Source organism: Oncorhynchus gorbuscha, linkage group LG12, assembly GCF_021184085.1.
Source record: "Oncorhynchus gorbuscha isolate QuinsamMale2020 ecotype Even-year linkage group LG12, OgorEven_v1.0, whole genome shotgun sequence".
NCBI classification, from domain to species: Eukaryota; Metazoa; Chordata; class Actinopteri; order Salmoniformes; family Salmonidae; genus Oncorhynchus; species Oncorhynchus gorbuscha.
The window spans coordinates 25,398,952-25,422,777 of NC_060184.1; the positions used below are offsets into that span (position 1 = coordinate 25,398,952).

The following is a 23,826-nucleotide window of genomic DNA, read 5'->3' on the forward strand; positions in this document are numbered from 1 at the left end:
ATCTCGTAGGTGTAATCCTATCACAGAAAAACCTGCCTTAAATGCCAATGTGCCATTGAGAATGTACATAATCAATGAAGTCTAGGCTACTGTTATTTTCAGTTTGTGCGTACAACGAATTCAAATTCAAACCACTCATCTAGTTAATGTAGTTGTAGGCTATTCTAGTTATAGCATATGTGCTTAGTGCTTATGTTTGAATTGAATAAAAACGAGTATATTATGAAATGATATCATTTTATTATCCCATATGATAAACTCCATAGCGCACTTGTTTAGGGTATTTCCCTCCGGTAGGCTGTGTGGCTTTACGCTGACGGATGAGGACAGCGACAGCTAAGCGCTTGCGTCGTCGTGTGGACCACTTACCCTCTGACTGGATGCTTGTGGGACAGTGTTAGCTTTATTTCGGTAATTAGTGCCTCTGTCCGTTATGCTCTCTATTGACTGCCACAAATGCCTGATCTCACTGATGCTTTGCTTTTTGGTTTGTTGTTTGATCTCTGACACAAGAACACCTTAAGTAAAAGAAACGCATCCATCATGGTACTCTTCCAGCAGGTACCTCCCAGGGAGCGCAAGAGTGACATGAGTTTAGGACCCAAGCTCTGATTGAGAGGGGGAATGAACAGCACTCCGCCTGGATTATGGTTGGTGTGTGAACTTTATTTTACTACCTGATGTGTTTATTATGTCGTTTATTGTCTGCTGTGTGTTTGCTCTTGCTCTTGTTCTTGCTTGCCGAGGCTGGGACAATTTGGTGAATGATCTTCCATAAGAAATTTACAGTGCAGGGTGTGTACCGCGATGTTGCAACAGGGAGAATTTGCGAAAAAGTTATTTTCACAACTTTTTCGTGTGCCTCAAGTCAGATAAAATATGTCACAGTATTCTGAGTTAATATATTTCAAGATGATAAAAATGATAAAACATTATCTTAAATATTTTGTTTTTGACTCATATTCTGTCAGAAGTTGTTTACTAGGTCCTATATCACTTATTTACAATTGTCATTTCAAGTGTCATCCATGAAATTATGTGGAAATTGACATTACAATTCTTTAGATGTAGTGCTAAAACTAACTTTCAAACACCATTTTCATCTCAAATTGCTCTTTTGGAAGCTCAAAATAGCGTGCCCTCAGGTGCCACTACTGTATTGTACTATTTAGTTCTCTCCCCCATTGTGTTCTACAAACGTTTTTTCGCTGACTTAGTTCAATGGGGATTATGATCCGACCACATGCCCCGTGCCTTTGTTTTCCCTTTCCTGTTGTGTTTTTTTCTACTGAGTGAGTACATTGATGAAGGCACCGCGGATAAAAGACAAATATGCATTGACAAGGGCTTTCAGCGGCAAAAAAAGGTCATTAGGAGCTTCAGAATTATAGTGGGCTTTGCCTGATGCCAGCATATTGGCAATGAGGGCCACGGGTTACAATATAATTGAACTGGGAGAATAGCAGCAAAAGTCATGTCTTTAAACTACATTAAGAACTTTTACGAAGGATGTGTAAGTATGGTGATACCAAGAATATATAGAATATTGGACGATGGTCGTGGTCACTTTGAGCCCAGTGAGTTCTCTGAATTATTTATCTATCTGACTGTAGCATAATAGAGTGGATAGACTTGTATTTGTTGCAGAATTAAATAAGAGTGTAAATATAGAAAATGTCCTACTCTCTGAATAGATGTGTGTTGTTGAGATATGACTCTATTACTGCCATTCTCCATGCATTACTGATTTATAAGCATGTTTGTAGTTGTTCCATTTAAATCTGATAATATCAATCATCGACAATCTGCTATTGTCGATGAGGATGCATCCCAAACGTTTCATCTGTTCATTAGTCCCTTTCCAAGCTGTTTTGATAGTTTGTGTAATTTATTCAATTTCAATCATACTTATGCTTCCTCAATCAGTTTTCATACATTCATTAAAAACATTTTTTTACAAACAAATGCTGTTTTAAAGCCTTTTTCTGTGTTTGTGTGTTGTTTGTGTTTTAGCTCAGGCCTCCGACGGTGATAGGCCAGTTCCACACCCTGTTCTTTGGCTCTGTTCGGATGTTCTTTCTGGGCGTCTTGGGCTTTGCAGTGTATGGCAATGAAGCGCTCCATTTCAGCTGCGATCCAGACAGGAGGGAGTTAAACCTATACTGTTACAACCAATTTAGGCCTATAACACCTCAGGTAAGAGTGCTTCCTGCATTAAATGATTTCACATGAGAAAGTCCATTTCTTCAACTATTCAGAAACCTTTTATAATCTGTCAGAATCTACAAAAACAGTGCTCATTTGAGAACTAATCCCACCAATGGTACTGGTAAAGAATCAGAGATCACCAATTTGCACACTATGCCATGGTGATATGCGAACAAAGGAATTTTGTGCACATTTCACATCCTCCATTCAAATGACAAAACATTTTATTCCAGTCATGAAAAGACAGACTCAAAGATATGCTTTTATTCAATGTGAATAACAAAGTAATGACCAGACAGGACTCAAAGATTAGCTGTTATTGAATGTGAACTTGTGAATAGGTTGTTTTTCCACTCATCTGACCATAACCATAATGTTCTTCTGCTTGAAGGTATTCTGGGCATTGCAGCTGGTAACTGTTTTAGTCCCTGGAGCTGTATTTCATCTCTATGCTGCCTGTAAAAACATTGACCAGGAGGAAATCCTTCAGAGACCTATATACACCGTCTTCTACATCATCTCTGTCCTGCTAAGAATTATTCTGGAAGTCATCGCTTTTTGGCTACAGAGCCATCTCTTTGGTTTCCAGGTTCACCCACTCTACATGTGTGATGCCAGTGCCCTAGAAAAGACGTTCAACATCACCAAATGCATGGTGCCGGAACACTTTGAAAAGACCATTTTCTTAAGTGCAATGTACACTTTCACTGTGATCACGTTGCTGCTGTGTGTTGCTGAGATATTTGAGATACTCTGTAGGAGATTAGGTTATTTGACCAATCAATGACCTGTGTGTTATTTGCTACAGAGTTCTAGGTCATATTTCAAATTTCTGTTTGTCTAATCCAGGTCTGACATGGACACAAAGGCCGAAAACGACATACCTCCGCTTTTTTTGTTGGGAGTTGACAATCAAAGACACTTCTTTCCATAATCCCATTGTTAAAATCAAGTAACACAGATTTAAATCTACTTTTGTCAGTAGGCTAAGGATATAGTTGTATCGTATGCAGCTTTCAATCATTGGCCCAAGTAAGAAAGAAACCTGTTATGAAAGATTATAGTACTTGTAACCAGTGAAAAGTATTATAGCATTGTTGTAGTCTTCTTAGGGGCATGTAGACATATAATGTTGTCTAATTGTCCAGTTTAACATATGGCCAATGTCATGTCATCAAGGTTAACATCCTAATACCCTACGATACAAGCTAAAAAATGGGTTCATTTTAAGGCATTGAACTAGGCCTACAGATGAAAAAAGGCAGGCAAAAATGTATCCTAATGAAGCTTAGATTTGATTTCAATAGTTGGCCTTTAATATGTTCAGGTCATAATAAATTATGAAAGGGATACTTTGGGATCTTGACAATGAGGCTCTTTATGTAGATCCCCAGAGCCAGATGAACTTGTAGATACCATTTGTATGTCTCTGTGTCCAGTATGAAGGAAGTTAGAGGTCGTTTTGCAAGCCATTGCTAACTAGCATCATTAACTGGAAGTAGCTCAGTAACTGGAAGTCTATGGGTATCTACTAGCATGCTAGCAGACTTCCAGTCATTGCACTAACACTAGTTAGCACTGACTTGCAAGACTAACCTAACTTCTTTCATACTGAACACAGAGACATACAAATTGTATCCATAAGTTTATTGGATTCTGGGGAAGTGGATAAAGGGCCTAAATGTTAAAATCCTGAAGTATCCCTTTAATAGAAAATGTGTATTCATTGAAGAACTGGAGTATATAAAGTTGCTCAAGTTAGTTTGAATTTGAACGATTTTGGAACATCTCCTTTGATGATTACTAAATTAAGGTTTTGAAATACTGTAAATAGGAATGATATCATTAACAGTTAAAGAAAATGGGTTTCCATGCTCCCAGATGTATCATTCAGTTTTACAAACCACTGTTGGTTTAAGTGTAATTGCTGATAAGTGCGCTGGTCACAGTGTGTATGGATAAACCATATTTGACTGTTTTAAAATCCTTTTCATAGCATGTAGTATAATGCTTTTGATTTAACCCTGTGTTGTAGCCGTACTGAAAATGATTACCTCTTTTGTTTTGTATCTGTAAGTTATTATCAGGCATCCATCCAACTTTTGTTGTTATTTTCAGCTAAATGTATCATCTCAGGTACAATATGGCACACTACTTTCTGGTATTTGTGACAGATGGATGGTTTTAATGTTTGCCTCTTACATTTTGTACAATAAGCTGAGGTAACTGTTAAAAGAAGCAATGACATTCATTTGGTTGTCAGTAAATCTGAGGAGTATTTTTGGGAAGTGGGATCAATTAGTTAGCAAGCTAATTCCGATATACACTCAGTCAGAAATTCTGCGGGTCGTATGCTTAAAAAAGATGTTAACTTGATTTGAGCTCATTTCAGGTTCATCTTTATTAATCAGAAACTCCAGGTTTAAATGAAACTTTGAATATCTAGCTGACAAAGTAATTCATCCTACATCATGAAATACATGACAAGGACATATGATTTGTTTTGTCTGTTTTTGATTTAACTAATGCTTAGATGCATTGTTTAGTTTTCTTAGGGTAATTTAAATGCATTTCATTACATCTAGTTTGTCTGTTTTGACTTTCCGATATGCACTTCATAAAAATGCATACAACTTTTCACATTTGTTTAATAAAAGGGGCACATTTTATGACCCTCTTATGTTCAGACAATATTGTTCTGCAATGTGCTGTTTCTGAAAAATCTGTCTGTGCTGCTTTTCAGGTAAAGCTTGAACACTTTCTTATGTCTCAAAAGTATCGGTGAGATGATATATTTTTTATTTTATTAGAGGTGGTGCTATGATGCTACTTTTTTTGTACTGAAAAACTGTATTGACAAAGCAATCCTACAATAAGAGGTAAGCTGCATGCCCTTGTTTCCGTTGTTTCTATACATACCCTATGTTCATGATAACCCCATGCATTTCCTTGGGGAAAAGTTGCCCTAATAGTAGTAGGCATAGAACAACGCTTGAGCAGAGGTCCCAGTTTGAATATTAAGGGGAACGAAAGTTAGGTTGAAGATAATGCATCCCTGAAAAACGGATGTTAGCTTTTTCTGGCGACGAGTCTAGGGAAAAATCTATATGCAGTTTAATCACAGTGGATCATTGTGTTGAAAAACTTACCATCTACCTAAGCTGCATGCAGATCCTTGATGTCAATTTACTACAAATATGCCATAATTCTCGTTGATTCTCATTCCATTTATATCATAATAAGATTGTTGGCTACGCACAACCCGTAAGATCACCATGGAACGCATTGCAATAGGCTCACACAGTAATCAATATGTTGTCAATGTCAATATGATGCCGTTTTGCTTTGACAGTCCTCCTTTCCTGCAGATGGCGCTAAACGTATTGAACACGAAAGCGGAAGAATTCTGCGCAAGGAAGAGCATTGTTGTCGAGACCCAGCTAGTTAGCAAGCCACATTTCCATTAATGTTGACTAATCTGCCATAGTTAGCTAGTGTATTTACATTATTAGAGATGGCGCTCCCACCACAGCTAAAAGCCATTCAACACTATCTAAGAACCGCACAGGAACATGAGAAGAGGGATCCTGTCGTGGCTTACTACTGTGAGTTTGTAACGTTACTTGCTAGCCAACTCGGATAGCTTGCCATTATTGTCCGTTTATGTTCAGCTGTCAACTCCATTAGGGGGACATGAACCGTCAAATCGCTAGTTAGCTAACTGTTCTGTGAATATAACGTATGAGGTCGATAGCTAGCTAGCCAGCCATGTCATTTATCTAACTATAGCTAGTTAACGTTAGTTAGTTATGGAATCATAACAACAATAACACCAGAGGTGCAGTAGCTAACGTTAGCTTCTAACGAATGACAGCTTGCTAGCTACAACTTCGACACCCTTTGCGGCCAGTCTTACTAATGTTAGTGGTTACCTAACAAATGTTTACTTCTTAACTTTGCTGACTTCTCAGTCGGCTTTATCAAGAGTGGTCGAGGTTCATAGTATGCATAACTAACTAATTGTTAGCTAGCTAGTGTATTGCAAACAGTACTATAAGAGTACTCTATCTATGTCACATTCTGTGAAAATGGGCTATGCCAGTTAACTATATGGTAAGCTTTAATAATAATAATAATAGGTATAGCATGACTCATTTGTAAGGCGTTGCCAGCTGCCTATGGTAGGGACACAGTTCATGTGACCAGTGTCTGGCCCCAGAGCCTGGCTTAATATCTAGCTTGCCAGACAGGAAAATAAAAATAGGGATATTTTCTTAAATCTAGAAACGTCTACAAATGACTTACTTTACTTGACCCTTTCTTCGCAAGCACGTTTTATTCAATGCCACTACATGGTCTATGACTAGGCTGTGTTGTTATCAAGCGCAGCCTAATTGCTTTATGGTGGATTGTGGCTAGCTAACGTTAGCTAGCTAGTTATTTTACACAAAGGACGTTTTCTTTCAAAATGCTGTGACCGACAAGGAACTGTACTGTCTCTGAGTCATCTGGGTGATTTAATACTTTGTTAGCCTACTGAGCTTAAGCCTTGTTATAGGCTAGCTCTGGGAGCTGACAGGAGTCCTAAACTCTCTGACAAAATCTTGAAAACATTATAGTTTAGTGAACTACTAGGCTGCAGTACATCTGCAGTGTCTAACACATAAGGCTAGCTGCCATCCAATGCAATGTTATCACTAGAATCCTTTTGTGAAAGGGTTAATCTTTCCTGCCATTATCATTAATCGTATTTGGTTATTCTACAATGTGCTTTGGAGACTTCTGTAATATAAGGCTTAAGAGTTGTTAGATAGAATGTTTCAAAACAAGTGTTTGAAAAACATTTTTATTAATGTACTGTAAGATTGAGAAAAAAGTGTTTTAATAAAGATTATAAACTGGGTGGTTCGAGCCCTGAATGCTGACAGCTGTGGTATATAAGCCCATATACCATGGATATGACAAAACATTTTAAAAATGTATTGCTCTAATTACATTGGTAACCAGTTTATAATAGCAATAAGGCATCTCAGGAGTTGGTGGTATATGGCCAATATACCACGGCTAAAGGCCGGACAAATAGGCGTGCAAAGGATTATGGTCATTGTAGTTAATTACCATGTTTTCTGCACTAAACTGTCGAATATTGGCTTGTTGGAAACAACTCCCTACTACATCACACAGTTCGGGTTTGATCTGATTTATCTCTAGAAAAACTGTTCAATGTGCATTGAGGAACAGAAACAAATGAAATGGAATTCAAATACTTGAAACAACCGGTCAAATAGTTGTTTTAAAAACCGTAAAATAACAAATGTCGGTTAATTGCTGAGCACTACTAAGCTACAACATATGCGAATATGAACTCAATGGGAGTTTGTGTTTTTAGATAGTTACATTTAAAAACATTTTTGTTTTTACACTATTTAAAGAAATTATAAAATAGTTTGACCTGTTTGTAAGCTTTTAAATTGTATAATTCTCAATCGTTTATCTTTTCCAGTGATGAAGACATGGATCATCTCTGAGCACCTTTTATCTCTTGAATGTTTTGGCATTGAGGTCCAAAAAGTCATCTTCTGAGCACTTCTACGATGGGCAAATATGTATAGAAGGTTTCATTCAAATCAAAACAGCTGTTGTCAAAAGTGATTGAATTTAAATATAATTACCATGGCTAATTAAAGATACTGATGACTGACAATGGCTGCTTTTGGCTGAAAGGGATGTATGGGATGTGCAGAACATGCTGTGAGGTGGATTAGCCAAATATGCTGAGGAACATGTTTTTCCAGTTTGGCATCCCTGTGCAGTTTCACTGCCCGACTGGTTCTTTTATTTTAATTGCAATGGCGGGTTTGTTGGTAGAATTGAAAGGACATGAGTAGAGAAATTAGATGAGTAGAGAAATTGTCCTTTGGATGAAGGACACTAATCTGTTCTGTTTTTGTGAGCCTTATTGGAATAAGCCCTATTGATAGTTTTCTTGTGTATATAATTATGGCTGGGTATTGTCAGTTAATGGGCTTAGACAGAAAGTCGGGTAGCTTTGGTGTTTCTTGAGTTCTCCAATTGTGTCTGATTTTATTTAGGCTGGTTTGGGGTTTGGACTGAAGCAGAGATGGTTGAAGGTTTTCAGCACGAGTTCCTTGTTTCACGGCCCATGAGCATCAGAGTGGACCAGTAATTCAACATGCCACTGGAGGTCAGCATCGACATATCTCTGAATGACTCAACCCCATTGTCTTTGGAAGAAGGTTGTAGAGCTGACGGCCATAGGGACTGACTGACTTTTCTCTCAAACTGATTTTGCCTTTGTTTTGGAAATGTTATGGTTAAGAGAACCTTCATTGCTCTAAATCTAATTGTCAAGAATCAAGATGATGTAGTACCTCTACTTGATTGCAGAGTATCCTATATCCCAGGCTATTCTAGCTTCAAAGGTCCAATGTAAATCAGACTCACAAGAGGAAAATGGCTGCCATTATTTGAATCAGACTGAATAGGATCAAATGGACTAGTCTACCTAATGCAATAAGGATTTTCTCACAGTTATTAGCCTGACATTTTGATGGTCTGGATGAAACCATCTGAATAGCAAATTAACTTCCTCTTTTGTCAAGCATTCAGCACATGACAATGGTTAGAGGACTCAAGACCTATAGGTTAGTGGATTGATTTAGTGGATTAGTGGTGGCAGGCTTTACAAAAGAGTGGTGCAACAATCATTATTTTTTTAAATCGGCGAGCCGTTATATTACATTGACTAAAATACGCCAAGCCTATTTGTGCAATGTTCATCATCTAGGCTACAGCTTACTTGATCCATTCCATACAACTAGGGAAATTCATGGTTTTAACAAAAGCACTGATTTGTTTCCCTATAATTACCCACCATTATTGAACACAAGCACCCCCAGGCCAAACAATGACTACAAACGAACTTCCACTTAATGGATTGCATTTTCCCTAATATGAATGTCCAAGCTAGCAGCAGGATACCACAGTGATTTAATATCCCGCCTCAACAGCACATAGTAACCCTAACCAACACAGAGGCTTTCATTTCAAATAGAACATTGTGTTCTCCTGCTGCTTTATATTGTATAAAACATGGTCAACTTGAAGCACAGAAGTAAAAATTGCTGAACCTCCGGTTCGACTGCAGCACCATGGGCCTGTGTTCTGCATCCTAGTGTAGGCCCCTGCGCCCTGGCATTGTGCTATAGTATTAACCTATGGAAAAGGTCCTTTGAGTTGTTTTCTCTCCCGCTTCCGGGACTTGATCTAGTCTTCCGATTGAACTGCAGCTATAGTACATAATAACATCCTTGTAGTGAGGAGAGCTGAGTGCGCGGGCTAGCATCCCAGCATACCCAATTCTGTTCTCATTGCAAATGTCAATGAAGACTTGGTCACGCCCAAACTGAGGACTCAGCTCACACTCTTTTTATGACTAATGTTAAGCTTGCGTTGGGGATGCATGCCAGGACAGGCATGTATTCCTCCCATTTATTTCCATTTGGCAAGGATTTTAGTCAAATTCTACCATATCTGAAACCCGAAAGATTGACTGAAAGTTATAGGCCGATTTGTTACTTCAACATATATTAATAAGGATGTCATGGATTAGGCCTACTTAGTGGAGGTTCAACTACCACACTGTCTATTTCTGTGGAAGAACATCTGCATGGGGAAAAGTTGACTCACTTTTGAGATGGGAAATATTCTTTACATTCAGTGTATTAAATGAACGACACTAATCCCTGTGAATCGAGCTACATTGGACAGAGTCAACCATCCCCTTTAGCTATATTCCACATTTCTGAAATTAAAGTAAATACAATTTTATTCGTCACATGCTTCGTAAACAACAGGAATAGACTAACAGTGAAATGCTTACTTACTGGTCCTTCCCAAAAATACAGAGAGAAATAATAGAAAGGTAAAAAAAAAAAAATAGAAAATGAGTAACGTTAACTTTGCTAAATACACAGGGTACTGAGTAGATGTGCAGGGGTAATTGAGGTAGATATGTACATATAACTAGGAATAAAGTGACTGATATTAAACCGTAGCAGCAGCGTATGTGATGAGTCAAAGTTAGTGCAAAAAGGGTCAATGCAGATTGTCCAGGTAGCTATTTGGCTACCTATTTAACTTCCTATCAGGAATGGCTTGAGGGTAGAAGCCGTTCAGGGTTCTGTTGGCTCTAGACATGGTGCATCGGCACCGCCGCCGTTCGGTAGCAGAGAGAACAGTCCACGACTTGGGTGGCTTGAGTCCTCAAATTCTTGGGACCTTACTCTGACACCGCCTGTTATAGAGGTCCTGGATGGCAGGGGGCTCGGACCCAGTGATGTACTGGGCTGCACGCACTACCATCTGTGGAGCCTTGCAGAGGAATGAATGCTGCTGACTGTCTCTTTTTGTGTCATTGGACACTGTAGTTTGTCATTCTCCTACATCTCTGTCTTTTGGGAGAGAATACTGTAACCCCCCCTGGCCATCCATGAAGTTCCCTTACTCACCAACCCCCTTCCATACTCACACAGAAAGTTCTGCCCATGGCAAAATCATTTCCCCCTCTGAAGTACAGTGGATTATGGATTTTATTTTCATGGCCTTGCGTCTGTCGTGAATGGTCTCAGTGTTGCATTGTTTCAGAAGAGGAGAATTGGATGTTAAGCTGTATGGGCGTAATGGCTTGACAAAGGATGACATTGTGAGTGCCCGCTGTGATGTGCAGTGATCATCATATCTGAGCAAAATGATCCCTATTGCTTTCGTTATGGCTAACTGTTTAGGAAATAAAAAACAGGTGGCCTTTGGCATAGTTTTAATGGACTTTTACCACTTTTTCTCCCCAATTTCGTGGTATCCAATTAGTAGTTACAGTCTTATCCCACCGCTGCAACTCCCGTACGGACTCGGGAGAGGCGAAGATCGAGAGCCATGCTTCGTCTGAAACACGACCCTGCCATGCCACACTGCTTCTTGACACACTGCTTGCTTAACCCGGAAGCCAGCCTCACCAATGTGTTGGAGGAAACGCTGTACAACTGGCGACCGAAGTCAGTATGCAGGCGCCCGGCCCACCACAAGGAGTCCCTAGAGCGTAATGGAACGACATCCCAGCCAGACAAACCCTCCCCTAACCTGGTCGACGCTGGGCCAATTGTGCACCGCCTCATGTGTCTCCCAGTCATGGCCGGCTGCGTCATAGCTCGGGATCGAACCCGGGTCTGTAGTGACGCCTCAAGTACTGCGATGCAGTGCCTTACACAGCTGCACCTTGGCTCAAACTTTTGAAAAGTGTTTTCTAAAATGTTCTATTCTTCTGATTTCTGACATGCTTTGTTTTGATATATGACACATGGTGAAGCCATTTTAAAAGCCATGTAATTCTCTTCTCAAAAGCTAATGGTGAGCATAATGAATATTGTGCCTCTATCTAAGCTGAACCTACTAGAATCAAATCTAAAATGCTTCAGCCAACCAAAAGTAGTGACTGTATTCTGTTTTACTTCTGTCTTGTAAATTGGTCACCCTAACGCGTCTTTCCGGTGTTTTATGTTCAGTTGCAATTTGAATTGAGCCAGTGTTATTGTAGGAGAGAGAACCATGTAACAGGCCCACTATTGGTTTCAAGCCCCAGGCTTTTTCTTGTTAATTTTTAATGCAACAGCATTCAACCTGCCATACACTATGATGGCATCCCAGGTGTTGAAAACACAAAACAAAATTAGAATTTTGTTCACTATATGAGGCCTTACAACAATATCTGTGCCTTGAATGCAGAATTTAGCCTAGCTAGATATCTTAAGGCCATGTTGTTACAATGATAACTGACTCACTGACACATGCCTATCACACATGGATATGGACAAAAAATGTTACCAAATTCCATCGGTAAACATTGAAATTAACAATTAAACATTAACATTTGCCCACTCATAGGCTTCATACTTTGAGCAGCCCTGTATCAAAGACACAGACCCCTTCATTAAAATGAACGATCAGTGTTTTTACCATACTTAGAGAACTCCCAGCTGGGTATATTTGCTTTTTTATTTTCTGCTGGGAAGTATTAATTGCTAGTCCACCCTGTTTTACAATGTAATGACTGTGAAATTAGAGTTAGATGAGTGAGTTAAAACTCAACCTTTGTCATAACATGCACTGTATGATACCCTATCCCACCTTGGAAATGTGACATTTGCTGATTTAGTATAACTTTCTTTTTTTATTCCTAAAATGCCCTATTGATGTGCTGCTGACTTGGAAGCTGATGTTGGGTTGCCTACTTTCTCAGCTCACAGACAGGCCTATGGAACCTATTGCATTCAAGGCAAAGAGGGCCGGCCAGGCAGTTGTCAAAAGTTATAGATCAGAATGACAACTGCATCACTGGTCTCTCTGAAGATCTCAATAAAATACAGTACTTTGCATTGTCCTCTTGATAACAATTAGGCCAAATTTGCTGAAATGTTGTGCTTACTCATGGTTTGGTGTAGCCTATTCTATGGAGACCGCTTGCTGTCGAAATGTTGGTGAATAAATTATTGCATCGGCGCTACTAGGGATGGACATGAGTACTGAACGGACGTCAAAGCTCTGTCCAGAGATTTAAAAAAAATAATAATAATAATAATGGGGGCCTCCCAGGTGGCGCAGTGGCTCTGTCGTAACCGGCCGCGACCGGGAGGTCCGTGGGGTGACGCACAATTGGCATAGCGTCGTCCGGGTTAGCGAGGACTTGCCCGGTAGGCATATCCTTGTCTCATCGCGCACCAGCGACTCCATTGGCGGACCGGGCGCAGTGCACTCTAACTAAGGTTGCCAGGTGCACGGTGTTTCCTCCGACACATTGGTGCGGCTGGCTTCCGGGTTGGATGTACGCTGTGTTAAGAAGCAGTGAGGCTTGGTTGGGTTGTGTATCGGAGGATATATGACTTTCAACCATTGTCTCCCCTGCGCCCACACGGGAGTTGTAGTAATGAGACAAGATACTAGCTACTAACAATATTATTGGGGAGAAAAAGGGGGTAAAAATTCAACAACATATATAATAATAATAATAATAATCAAATAGTGTAAAACTATTTGGTGGAATGTGCTTTGTGGCTGCCTGAACGGGCCATTGAAAGTTGTTTTGAAGACAACGTTGATTTGCTTTGACTCTAGTGTTCCATTTGTGCATGTGCATTTGCGGGGCACAACAAAAAAATAAACCAAGCCAAGCATCACACAGTTCCATGTCTCATTATCTCAATTGCGTTCTGACCGCTCCATACATACACGTGCTGACTGCTCACACAAGCTCCCGTTAGGGCTACATAAATAAATGCCTATAAAAATGTATCTGACTGATGGGATACACAAGCTACATTCCTTGCCAAATAACAACAATTTTATCACACATTCAAAATGGACTGGTTGACTGAAGTAGGAAAACGTGGTCTAACAACGAGCTGCAGTTGGAATAATATTCCCATGTATTTTCCGTTTAGGCTTCATTGCGAACTGATAGTGCCATTTTAGAATTGGTTAGCCTAGGCTATAACCCCCTAAACATAGACAGGTTCCATACTGAAAATACGCACAAAAAATAGTTTGATAAAGACAGCATGTTTTCACCAGACAGAGCATGTTTTCACCAGAATCATTAAGCGTAGGGTTACTCACCAAACGGATGTAGCCATGCAGTGTTCAATGTGGAGTTGTTCGTCCATGGCAGAATAAACTAATATCTGCATAGCGAAAAGACATATTTTGTAACCCTGAAAAAGTATTTTAACTCGCCAAATTGAGCCCCGTTTAAAATCATTTTTAAAAACTGTTCTAGACGCGCCTCACTTTGCAGTGGCAACTTTTTTTTTTCATTTCTTTTCTTTTTTTTAAAACTATAAAATAGGTGTCTTGATTGTGATCAGGGCTTGGGAAATAAGAGCGTCTTGTCTGCTAAATTAACAATATAAGGCTATGCCATTGCATAGCCATAGGCTTCTACGAGCAATCGCCACTGCTGAGGTGACTGCCTTTTTGAAGATTTTGTTTCACGATATAGTTGATATTACGGTTTCATTCAATTAAATGGCACATTCATGGTTATGATAAATGCGGTATTGTCGCAACACTTGGCATAGGCCTATAGATAAATGCACACATTTATTTACAGTGTGGGCCTTATGTTCTAAAAAATATTTGAGTACTCTGGAGGAAAAAAAATAATGCGAGTACTCGAACAGTCAGAAAATGTCAAATGCCCATCCCTACTAGTGTACAGCTTTATCCTGTTCTTTTAAAGCACTCTTTGAAAGAATGGCAAACAATTATGCCATGTTTTTTGGTTAGACAGGCTCTAGGCTACAAGCTGATCTAGTGGCTCATCTTTTAATTTCCTAAGGGACAGCAGCATCCTTCATGCTGTTAGCATTTAAATCGCCAATGTGGGGAAGGTATGATCTTAATTTTAGAGGTGGACACCTACTTGGGTGCTGGTCCAGAAAACATTTCACCTGCCTGTCTTACTTTGTGTAGCTAATGACTTTGAACTCACTGGATCGATGATTGTTGTTCTGTCCCGGTTGGAGACAGCTCATTATTAAGGCTCTGACTGCAGTCCTTCAGAGGCTCACACTTCAGGCTGTGGACTACACGTTCAAAGCATCAGTGTTCTGCTTTTTTGTTCTGCCTCTTCATGGCATTGCTCTTATTCTGAGTGGCTTCTTCTTGTGTTATGTCTATAGCCTAGTCAGTCCAGGGGTCGGCAACTGGCCACAACTCGCCCAAGTGATTATACATTTTTGCCCCCCCCATTTTTTTTTTTTTTTTTTTGTCAAAATAAAAATATATAGATCTGTGGGGGATGAAATGATTATTTATTATTATGATTATTTCTCATTAGGGCTTACTTGTGGTCAATTTGAAGTATAAAAAATATGTAGAATTACGTTTCGGCCCCTCAACCATCCACTCCACTTCACCCATGGCTGAATCTAGTTGCCTAGTCATATACAGTGGGGCAAAAGAGTATTTCGTCAGCCACCAATTATGCAAGTTCTCCCACTTAAAAAGATGAGAGGCCTGTAATTTTCATCATAGGTACACTTCAACTATGACAGACAAAATGAGAAAAAAAAATCCAGAAAATCACGTTGTAGGATTTTTAAGGAATTTATTTGCAAATTATGGTGGAGAATAAGTATTTGGTCAATAACAAAAGTTTATCTCAATACTTTGTGTTATACCCTTTGTTGGCAATGACAGAGGTCAAATGTTTTCTGTAAGTCTTCGCAAGGTTTTCACACACTGTTGCTGGTATTTTGGCCCATTCCTCCATGCAGATCTCCTCTAGAGCAGTGATGTTTTGGGGCTGTTGCTGGGCAACACGGACTTTCAACTCCCTCCAAAGATTTTCTATGGGGTTGAGATCTGGAGACTGGCTAGGCCACTCCAGGACCTTGAAATGCTTATTACGAAGCCACTCCTTTGTTGCCCGGGCGGTGTGTTTCATCTTCAATGCCCTTGCTGATGGAGGTTTTCACTCAAAATCTCACGATACATGGCCCCATTCATTCTTTCCTTAACACGGATCAGTCGTCCTGGTCCCTTTGCAGAAAAACAGCCCCAAAGCATGATGTTTCCACCCCCATGATTCACAGTAGGTATGGTGTTCTTTGGATGCAAAAAACTTTTGGTTTCATCTGACCATATGACATTCTCCCAATCTTCTTCTGGATCATCCAAATCCTCTCTGGTAAACTTCAGACGGGCCTGGACATGTACTGGCTTAAGCAGGGGGACACGTCTGGCACTGCAGGATTTGAGACCCTGGCGGCGTAGTGTGTTACTGATGGTAGGCTTTGTTACTTTGGTCCCAGCTCTCTGCAGGTCATTCACTAGGTCCCCCCGTGTGGTTCTGGGATTTTTGCTCACCGTTCTTGTGATAATTTTGACCCCACGAGGTGAGATCTTGCGTGGTGCCCCAGATGGAGGGAGATTATCAGTGGTCTTGTATGTCTTCCATTTCCTAATAATTGCTCCCACAGTTGATTTCTTCAAACCAAGCTGCTTACCTATTGCAGATTCAGTCTTCCCAGCCTGGTGCAGGTCTACAATTTTGTTTCTGGTGTCCTTTGACAGCTCTTTGGTCTTGGCCATAGTGGAGTTTGGAGTGTGACTGTTTGAGGTTGTGGACAGGTGACTTTTATACTGATAACAAGTTCAAACAGGTGCCATTAATACAGGTAACGAGTGGAGGACAGAGGAGCCTCTTAAAGAAGAAGTTACAGGTCTGTGAGAGCCAGAAATCTTGCTTGTTTGTAGGTGACCAAATACTTATTTTCCACCATAATTTGCAAATAAATTCATTAAAAATACTACAATTTGATTTTCTGGATTTTCTTTCTCATTTTGTCTGTCATAGTTGAAGTGTACCTATGATGAAAATTACAGGCCTCTCTCATCTTTTTAAGTGGGAGAACTTGCACAATTGGTGGCTGACTAAATACTTTTTGCCCCACTGTATAATTTCCCACATCTTCATTCATGTACCACTTCAATAGAATGTCTGTCAATTAGGTGTGGCTCTTTAGAGTTCTTTGTTGGTTGGAAACTGCAGCACTCTGTAAACCCAGAGTTGTTGGATTTGGCAATGGCCTCTCAAACATTGAGTGTGTGTCAAAGTTGCACACAGGGAAGACTTTAAGGCTCATGGGACAGTCCTTCACCAGATGTCTGGGTGTGCGCATGTTTTCAATCTCTGAAAATGGAGAGAAGAGCGCTAATGGTCCTGAGCCTGGATGCATAAAATCAAAGGACGCAAGGATCTGTCAACATGGAGGAGAGGGTGGATGGACAGCGTGTGTTGAAAACACGAGCCAAGATTCCCTCTTGGCTGCTATGTGCTGAGTGAAACAATGCTAAGGATATAATAACAATAATGCTAATATGTACACAGCCTCATTCACAGACTTGTGCTGATTGGATGTTGAATCATTTCACTCAAAGTGAGCATAACTCAGAGAAGAACTTGAAAACAATCTTGCAACCTTTCGGTTACTAGTCCAACGCTCTAACCACTAGGCTACCTGCTGCCCCAACATGCTGGACAAATTGACACTTTGGGTGATTTAGGGTAGCCTACTTTAATTTGAAAGACCTCACCCTGAACCCCAAAAATGTTTGACCATGTAACAAAACTATGTGCCCAGTCCACATTTGATTTTACCATAAGAATTGCTGTTCGGTGATGATAAAGAGGGACTACTCTAACTTTTTGTTTCAACACAAGTGTACAAAACATTCACCTGTAACACTGACCAGGTGAATCCAGGTAAAGCTGAACAGGTGAATCCAGGTAAAGCTATGATCCCATATTGATGTCACCTGTTAAATCCACTTTAATCAGTGTTAAGCCGTGAGACAATTGAGACATGGATTGTGTATGTGTTCCATTTCAGAGGGTGAATGGGCAAGACAAAATATTTAAGTGCCTTTTTAAACGGGGTATGGTAGTAGGTGGCAGGCGCACAGCTTTGTGTGTGTGTGTGTGTAAAGAACTGCAACGCTGCTGAGTTTTTCACGCCCAACAGTTTCCTGTGTGTATCAAGAGTTGTCCAACACTCAAAGGACATACATCCAACTTGACACAACTGTGGGAAGCATTGGAGTAAATATAGACCAGCATCTCTGTGGAACGCTTTCGACACCTTGTAATCCATACCCCAACGAATTTGAGGCAGTTCTAAGGGTACTCAGTGTATTTCTGGGAAACATGAAGTGTCATCACCCCTGACACATTGCTCTGGGATAAAATGGTGATACCCTTTTCCTTCTCTTTCAGGTCGGCTTTATGCCATGCAGACGGGAATGAAACTGGACAGCAAAACCCCAGAATGTCGGAAGTTTCTTGTGCAACTGATGGATCAGTTAGAAACGGTGAGATACTTAGTCAGCTACACTAAAGGTTGGATACAGCCTTTGGAACGTTTAACAATGACACATTTATCTACTATTTCCTAATTGTCTTCACATCATGATTTGTTGATTTTTGGGTAAGATATCATAATGTAGTTATCATAATGTACTACTTCATATTCCTTGTTAATTCTATTTCCTCTATTCTGTACCAATATCCACTAAATGAAGCTTATCACGTCGTGAATATCTGAGAGCAGTTTAGTAATGAATATCTTCAAAGCCATTGGCCGCTAAGTGCACTTTAGGAGTCTTGACATTTGACTATTTTCAAAGCTAGTCAGGAACAGGCCTTTCAGTGCATTCAGTTTCCCTTCAGAAGTGGATTTTGGCACTGCCTCTCAAAAAGGACATTAACAACAAAGCGTCAGCCTCCCTTGATTGAGTTCTGCGAACATGATTGAAATATCTGCACCTCGTCATTGTCAATTATAAGAGTGAAATACTCTTTGATTCCAAACATCTGTAATGTAATTGCCGTATGATCTAAATATTGGAGGAATTTTTTGATTTACATTGTCAAATTTCTCAAAAGGTGAATGCCAAATGTAATTTCGGCTTGTTTTGAGGGTCTAGCATTTATTCTTTAGCTTGTCCATCAGATATTCATATCTCTAATCGATAGTAATGTAGCCCCAAGATTCGATTAGGTCTACTTTTAAAGTTATCCAAGGAGAAATTGGATTCGTTGAGATAGTTGGATCACACATTCAGTCAAAGCTTCGATTAGACTGCAATCTGAACCACCATTAGTTACGGAATGCTTGCCTTTTGAATAATGGATTCCATCAGAAATGTACTTCCGAAATTTCTTGAGTGGAATTGCGAGACATGCAATTTTAAAAAAGCATCTGATTTGAGTTTTAAGCTCTGTGTTTAATGTAAGACCTGATCGGCATATACAGTGCGTTAGGAAAGTATTCAGACCCCTTGGCTTTTTCTACATCTTGTTACGTTACAGCCTTATTCTAAAGTGGATTAAATATTTTTTTACCCCCCATCATAAATCTACACACAATACCCCATAATGACAAAGCAAAAACTATATATATATTTTTTTCAAATGTGTTCAACTAAAATATCACATTTACACAAGTATTCAGACCCTTGACTCTGTACTTTGTTGAAACACCTTTGGCAGCGATTACAGCCTCAAGTCTTCTTGGGTATGACGCTACAAGTTTGGCACTCCCGTATTTGGGGAATTTCTCTCATTCTTCTCTCATTCTTCTCTGCTCTCAAGCTGTGTCAGGTTGGATGGGGAACGTTGCTGCACAGCTATTTTCAGGTCTCTCCAGAGATGTTAGATCGGGCTCTGGGAGGGCCTCTCAAGAACATTCAGAGACTTGTCCAGAAGCCACTCCTGCATTTTCTTAGCTGTGTGCTTAGGGTCGTTGTCCTGTTGGAAGGTGAACCTTCACCCCAATCTGAGTTCCTGAGCGCTCTGGAGCAGGTTTTCATCAAGGATCTTTCTACTTTGTTCCATTCATTTTGTCATCATCTTGGCTAGTCTCCCAGTCCCTGCAGCTGAAAAACTTCCCCACAGCATTATTCTGCCACCACAATGCTTCACTGTAGTGATGGTGCCAGGTTTCCTCCAGACCTGACGCTTGGCATTCATCAGAATCTTGTTTCTCATGGTATGAGAGTCCTTCAGGTGCCTTTTGGCAAACTCCAAGTGGCTGTCATGTGCCTTTTACTGAGAAGTGGCTTCCGTCTGGCCACTCTACCGTAAAAACATGGTTGTCCTTCTGGAAGGTTCTCCCATCTCCACAGAGAAACTCTGGAGCTCTGTCAGAGTGACCATCGGGTTCTTGGTCACCTCCCTGACCAAGGCCCTTCTCCCCGGATTGCTCAGTTTGGTCTAGCAGCCAGCTCTAGGAAGAATTTTGGTGGTTCCAAATTTCTTTCACTTAAGAATGATGGAGGCCACTGTGTTCTTGGGGACCTTCAATGCTGCAGAAATCTTTGGGTACCCTTCCCCAGATCTGTGCCTCGACACAATTCTGTCTTGGAGCTCTACGGACAATTCCTTCAACCTCATGGCTTGGTGTTTGCCCTGACATGCACTGTCAACTGTGGGACCTTTATATAGACGGGTGTGTACCTTTCCAAATCATGTCCAATCAAATTGTAGAAACATCTCAAGGATGATTAGTTAACAGAAACAGGATGCACCTGAGCTCAATTTCGAGTCTCATAGCTAAGGATCTGAATACTTATGTAAATAAGGTATTTCTGTTTTTATTTTTAATACATTTGCAAAACAATCTGAACCTGTTTTTGCTTTGGCATTATGGGGTAATGTGTGTAGATTAATGAGACATTTTGTTATTTAATACATTTTAGAATAAGGCTGTAACATCGAAAATGTCAATGGGTCTGAATTCTTTCAAAAGGTGCTGTATTTTCCTTGAGATTTTCTTAAGGTTTTAATGCAACATGGGTGTTCCCTCTCACACTGTAGCCAACTCTTGATACGTCACATTTGCACATCCTTCGGTAAGAAATGTTTGTTAGATGTCATAGAAAGGAACTTTAATAACCAATACATTATTATGCGAAAGAGAACGGTTATATCCTATTAGGATAGATAAGAATTGTAAAAGAAATCATATCTGTTAATTGTTTCCTTTGAGAAAATGTAAGAGCACTGCATTCTCATCAAGAGTTCAAAAGACTGGGTTTATGGTCTTCCTCTGAAAGAGGAGCAGGAAACAACCTCTGGATGCTGTTTACTCAGGGATTTTTATAGAGCTAGTTTCTCAGCCAGCGAAGAGCCCATACCTGGTGGGTGCAGTTTAAAGGGCTTTAAAAAGGTGGTGAAGAAACTTCTATGAAATACATATTTGACCTACTGTCGCAGATTATGTCAATGTGGACTCGGGACAGATTGTTCAACTTCTTTTGTTTTATGTCTTGCATATTTCTGGAAGTTAATGTGAAATCATTGTTTTATTTTCCCTCCCTAATCATGGGAACATGAATGAGACTTTCATTCCATTCCAGAAGAGGAAGCACTGTATGAAATTGAAGATGGCGCCAAAGAACATGGCTGACGTTTTACATTCTCCCAACCAATTGTGCAATTTTTTTGTTTTGTTTTGTGGAACTTATTTTTTTAATTATTGTGTACATAATGTTGCTGCTACCATCTCGCATGACCGAAAATAACTTCTGGACGTCAGAAAAGCGATTACTCATTGTGGACTGAAAGACACTTTTTCCTTTAATGAGTCCGACGAGAAGGATATCCTGCTTTCACTGGAACAGGCACAGATCCACACCTTTTGCGTGAAAAGACGCCGGAAAAAGGGAAGCAGATCGGGGATCCTTCTGAGAATCTGTAGGCGAGCGAGTAAACTCCCATTGCCAGCCGTTCTTCTTGCTAACGTACAATCATTGGAAAATAACATTTGATGACCTACTATTAAGATTATCCTACCAACGGGACATTTGAAAACTGTAACATCTTATGTTTCACTGAGGCTGAACGAAGAAATGGACAATATGGAGCTAGCAGGATTTTCCATGCACCGGCAGAACAGAGACGCTACCTCTGGTAAGATACGGGGTGGGGGTGGGGGGTCTTTTTGTAAATAACAGCTTGTGCCCAATGTCTAATATTAAAGAAGTCCCTCCATTTGGCAAATCTGACTACAATTCTATCCTCCTGATTCCTGCTTACAAGCAAAAACTAAAAGCAGGAAGTACCAGTGACTCACTCAATACGGTGGTGGTCAGATGATGTGGGTGCTACACTACAGGACTGTTTTGCCAGCACAGACTGGAATATGTTCCGGGATTCATCCAATGGCATTGAGGAATACATCACCTCAGTCATCGGCTTCATCAATAAGTGCATCGACGACGTTGTCCCCACAGTGACTGTATGTACATATCCCAACCAGAAGCCATAAATTACAGGCAACATCTGCATCGAGCTCAAGCTGCTCGCTTTCAAGGAGCGGGAGACTAATCCGGACGCTTATAAGAAATCCCGCTATGCCCTCAGACGAACTATCAAACAAGCAAAGCGTCAATACAGGATTAAGATTGAATCCTACTACACCGGCTTTGACGTTCGTCGAATGTGGCAGGGCTTGAAAACTATTACGGACTACAAAGGGAAACCTAGACGCGAGCTGCCTAGTGACGAGAGCCTACCAGATGAGCTAAATACCTTTTATGCTCGTTTCGAGGCAAGCAACACTGAAGCATGCACGAGAGCACCAGCTGTTCTTGATGACTGTGTGATAACTCTCTCGATAGCTGATGTGAACAAAACCTTTAAACAGGTCAACATTCACAAAGCCTGCTGGGCCAGACGGATTACCAGGACGTTTACTCAAAGCATGCGCGGACCAACTGTCAAGTATCTTCACTGATATTTTCAACCTCTCCCTGACAGTGTCTGTAATACCTACATGTTTCAAGCAGACCACTATAGTCCCTGGGCCCAGGGAAGCGAAGGTAACCTGCCTAAATGATTACCGCACCATGTCACTCATGTCGGTAGCCATGAAGTGCTTTGAAATGCTGGTCATGGCTCACCTCAACAGCATCCTCCTGGACACCCTAGACCCACTCTAATTTGGATACTTCCCCAACAGATCCACAGATGACGTAGTCTCAATCGCACTCCACACCGCCCTGTCTCACCTGGACAAAAGGAGCACCTATGTGATAATGCTGCTCATTGACTACAGCTCAGCGTTCAACACCATAGTCCCCGTGCAGCTCATCACTAAGCTAAGGACTCTGGGACTTAACACCTCCCTCTGCAACTGGATCCTGGATTTCCTGACTGGCTGCCCCCAGGTGGAAAGAGTAGGCAACAACACGTCTGCCATGCTGATCCTTAACACTGAGGTCCCTCAGGGGTGTGTACTTAGTCCCCTCCTGTATTCCCTGTTCACCCATGACTGCGTGGCCAAACACGACTCCAACACCATCATTAAGTTTGCTGATGACACAACAGTGGTAGGCCTGATCATCGACAACGATTAGACTGCGTATAGGGAGGTGATCAGAGAACTAGCAGTGTGGTGCCAGAACAACAACTTCTCCCTCAATGTGAGCAAGACAAAGGAGCTGATCGCTACTACAGGACAAGGTGGGCTGAACAGGCCCCCAGTAACATCGACGGGGCTGTAGTGGAGCGGGTCGAGAGTTTCAAGTGTCCACATCACCAACGAACTATCATGGGCCAAATATACCAAGACAGTCGTGAAGAGGGCACAACAAAACCTTTTTTCCCCTCAGGAGACTTAAAAGATTTAGCATGGGTCCCCAGATACTCAACTTTCTACAGCTGCACCATCGAGAGCATCCTGACCGGTTGCATCACTGCCTGGTATGGAAAATGCTCGGCATCTGACCATAAGGCGCTAGTCCGTACAGCCAGTACATCACTGGAGCCAAGCTTCCTGCCATCCAGGACCTATATAATAGGCGGTGTCAGAGGAAAGCCCATAAAATTGTCAGAGACTCCAGTCACCCAAGTTATAGACTGTTTTTTCTCTGCTACCGCACGGCAAGCGGTAGCAGAGCAAGTCTAGTACCAAAAGGCTCCTCAACAGCTTCTACCCCCAAGCCATTAGACTACTGAACAATTCCTAAAAATTGCCACCA

The 23,826-nt window shown here is 40.8% G+C and overlaps 2 protein-coding genes across 4 annotated transcripts in view; both read left to right on the forward strand.

Annotated features, from left to right (window-relative positions):
- Positions 1–422: 422 nt before the first annotated feature.
- Positions 423–5,115, forward strand: gje1a (gap junction protein epsilon 1a). 3 transcript variants are annotated; one of them, XM_046293250.1, is made up of 3 exons: positions 423–654; positions 2,014–2,196; positions 2,600–5,115. In XM_046293250.1, the coding sequence occupies exons 1-3, from the start codon at positions 625–627 to the stop codon at positions 2,993–2,995; spliced, it is 609 nt and encodes a 202-aa protein (XP_046149206.1). In that variant the 5' UTR covers positions 423–624; the 3' UTR covers positions 2,996–5,115. The 3 variants fall into 3 exon arrangements, with proteins under 3 accessions (XP_046149206.1, XP_046149205.1, XP_046149207.1); XM_046293249.1 differs by lacking the exon at positions 423–654 and adding an exon at positions 1,324–1,513; XM_046293251.1 differs by lacking the exon at positions 423–654 and adding an exon at positions 1,324–1,577 and having other exon boundaries at positions 2,600–5,114.
- Positions 5,116–5,606: 491 nt separating this feature from the next.
- Positions 5,607–23,826, forward strand: part of vta1 (vesicle (multivesicular body) trafficking 1) — a 47,634-nt gene continuing 29,414 nt past the window's right edge. The window contains exons 1-2 of the mRNA XM_046291600.1: positions 5,607–5,813; positions 18,059–18,153. Of these exons, the coding sequence (XP_046147556.1) occupies positions 5,723–5,813; positions 18,059–18,153 (186 nt within the window). The 5' untranslated portion in view covers positions 5,607–5,722. The remainder of the gene's footprint in view (positions 5,814–18,058; positions 18,154–23,826) is intronic.

Coding starts and splice junctions, on each gene's coding strand:
- gje1a (XM_046293249.1), top strand. CDS start 1,475: ATGTCTTTAAACTACATTAAGAACTTTTACGAAGGATGT. Junction 1,514..2,013: donor AGAACTTTTACGAAGGATGT/GTAAGTATGGTG, acceptor TTTGTGTTTTAG/CTCAGGCCTCCGACGGTGAT. Junction 2,197..2,599: donor TTAGGCCTATAACACCTCAG/GTAAGAGTGCTT, acceptor TTCTGCTTGAAG/GTATTCTGGGCATTGCAGCT.